General features: G+C 35.4%; 1 protein-coding gene across 1 annotated transcript; it reads right to left on the bottom strand.

The window, feature by feature from the left end:
• Positions 1 to 1,069: 1,069 nt before the first annotated feature.
• LOC136416638 (tigger transposable element-derived protein 4-like) lies at positions 1,070 to 2,332 on the bottom strand. The gene is made up of 3 exons (XM_066401910.1): positions 2,254 to 2,332; positions 1,627 to 2,131; positions 1,070 to 1,583 (listed from the first exon to the last, which is right to left on the bottom strand). Exons 1-3 carry the CDS (start codon positions 2,330 to 2,332, stop codon positions 1,070 to 1,072), a joined length of 1,098 nt encoding a protein of 365 aa, XP_066258007.1.
• Between the last annotated feature and the right edge of the window lie 423 nt (positions 2,333 to 2,755).

Below are 2,755 nucleotides of genomic sequence, written 5' to 3'. Positions count from 1 at the left end.
CCAAGAAATGGAATTTTAAACATTTTACTGGACTTCTTATTTATAAATAGGTTTGTGAGTAAAAATTTTTTGTAAACTAACAAATATCGGTGGACAATTCAACTTTATCTTCAGTAAAGTAGTTGATGTGGGTAGTTCGTTGTTGCTGTGTTATTCTTTTCTTTCGGTTCGATAAAAATGGTTTATTCTGTTGCGGAAAGAGTGGAAATTATTGAATTGTATTTTATAAACAATCAATGCGCAAGAGTAACGGCAACTTTGTTTAATGAGAGGCATGCAGACAGACACATACATCATGGTTACATCCGACAATTAGTAGCAAAATTCCGGCAAACTGGTTCAGTGACAAATAAAAAACGGAATATTGAAAATCCGGTGAGAAATGAGGCAGTACAAGTAGCTGTTCTGGGCCAAGTTAGTATGGACCCTACATTAAGTACCAGAAAACTTTCTGATGTAACGGGAGTTTCGAGGACCACTGTACAAAGAATTCTGAAACATAATAAATGGTACCCATATAAAATTCAACTTTTACAAGAATTAAATGAAGATGAAAATGACCGCCGTTTACAATTTTGTGAAATAATGTCCGAAAAAATTATAAATAATCCCAACTACCTTTTTAATGTTTGCTTCTCAGAAGAATGTACATTTTTTCTCAATAGCACAGTCAATCGACATAATTGTCGTTACTGGTCCGATACGAATGCAAGGATCTACCATGAGGTCCATACTCAACATCCTCAAAAATTAAACGTTTGGACTGGTATTTTTGGTGATCACATAATTGGACCATTTTTCTTACCGGGAAATTTAACTGGAGATACTTACTTAGACTTGTTGGAGAATGCCGTCAACCCAGCGCTGATCGAAATTATGGAAAACGACCAACGTTACCATGAAGAAGGGGAACATCTCAGTCATTACAGTCCATACCAGTATTTTTGTACTTTTCGAACCATTGAGCCAGGGGCAATTCATCATCTGAATCAAACTCCTCAGTCGATTTTACAAGACCTGCATATCGAAAGCAGTTTGTAATAGTTGTTGGCGTAACTTCATTACAAGATTAGTCGATTAACTTTATCGAGTCCAGGATGGTTATGTTAAAGGGCTCTTTATTATCTAATGATTTGATCAGACGGCACATCAAGGATCTACGATAATATGCTTTAAGACATTTAATTATGCCTTGATCCATTGGTTGTACTACGGAGGTATAATTTGGTGGCAAAAACTCTAATCTGATATTTGTTAGATGTAGAGTTTTTGAGTGAGCTGCACAATTGTCAACCTGCAGCAATATTTCTCTATTTTGTCGTCGCAAATTTTTATCCCAATCTTTTAAATAGTTTTTAAAAATCACTGAAGTCATCCATGCTTGAGTGTTTGATTTATAAATTACTGGCAGACTTTTTACATTTTTCATGCACATTGGCCGTTCATATTTACCGATAACAAGAAGTTTCCATTTTTCACTACCCGTCATGTTTGCGCAAACCCAAACGGTGTATCTCAACTTTGATTGTTTCCCTCCCACACATTTTTCTCCCCTAAATTTAAGGGTACGATCTGGAATCATCCTGTAAAATAATCCACTCTCGTCCCCATTAAAAATATTTTCACTTGCTATAATTTTTCGATATTCCAGGCCACTTATCATTTAACCACTTTAGGATAACTTGTCTGTCCACATCTCCTGCTTCACCAGAAACTTTACCAAAATTTATGTTGTGTCGAGTTTTAAAACATTCGAACCACCCTGTAGAATACTTAAAATCGTCACCTTGTAATCCCCTGGACAAATCTTCGGCTTTTGCTTTTATAACTGGACCTATTGCAGTATTTTCGGAACTTCGAATTTCAAACCATCGTAGAAGAGCTTGATCTACATTTTGACGTACAGGATTTCTTTTAATCTTCTGGGATTTTTTTTTGCTGCCTAGCTTAATTTTTTGTCGATTGCTCCAAATTGTAGAAACCGTTGTTTTTGCCAGACTTTTTCGTTTGGCGATTTCTGATTTCCAAATGCCACTCTCAATACTTTTAATAATGTCTAACTTCTCTTTAACAGTTATAGACTTACGTTTGTCTGCCATTTTGAGCAAAACAAAAAAGTACCAAGCATTCACTAACATAAAAGCATCAGACTAAAATTACCGCTTTTACCCATATCTGTTCCGTACGATCGAGTATTGCAAAATCTCCGCCGCCTTAGGGAAACCACCGGACCACCATCCGGCTATAACGTACAAATGTACTTTACACCCGGAGTTGGCAACAAAATAAAGGAAAAATAAAGGACGCTATCAACGGAGTTAATATTATACATGGTACGTTATAACCGGCAAAAAATCAAAAGTATTTCGGTGGGACCAATAAAATACGTACTTAATAACCGGAAGTACGTTATATCCCATGTACGTTATAGACGGAATCCATTGTACTATGTTTTACTAAATAAATATTAATTTAAAACCCAGTTGGCCTTGAAATGAAACAAAATATATTTTTGACATTTACGTACATGATAACAGTTATTGATAAAGTCTGGTAATTTTTCGTTGCCACCGGAACAGTGCTTAATTATAATTATTGTTAACATTAGGTGAGTACTATTGAAATAGTTAGGAGGCTGGCAGACGATATGCTGAGAAATTTGTTACTCGAAACCTTTCACATCAAAGGACAATTTTAGCAGTTCAAAGGCATTATTGCGAAACGGGATTTATTAAATCTTAAAAAAAGTAATATC

The sequence above is a fragment of the Euwallacea similis genome, chromosome 24 (genome assembly GCF_039881205.1).
Source record: "Euwallacea similis isolate ESF13 chromosome 24, ESF131.1, whole genome shotgun sequence".
NCBI classification, from domain to species: Eukaryota; Metazoa; Arthropoda; class Insecta; order Coleoptera; family Curculionidae; genus Euwallacea; species Euwallacea similis.
The sequence above is the reverse complement of the archived record's forward strand: the minus strand, read 5'-3'. Positions and strand labels throughout refer to the sequence as shown.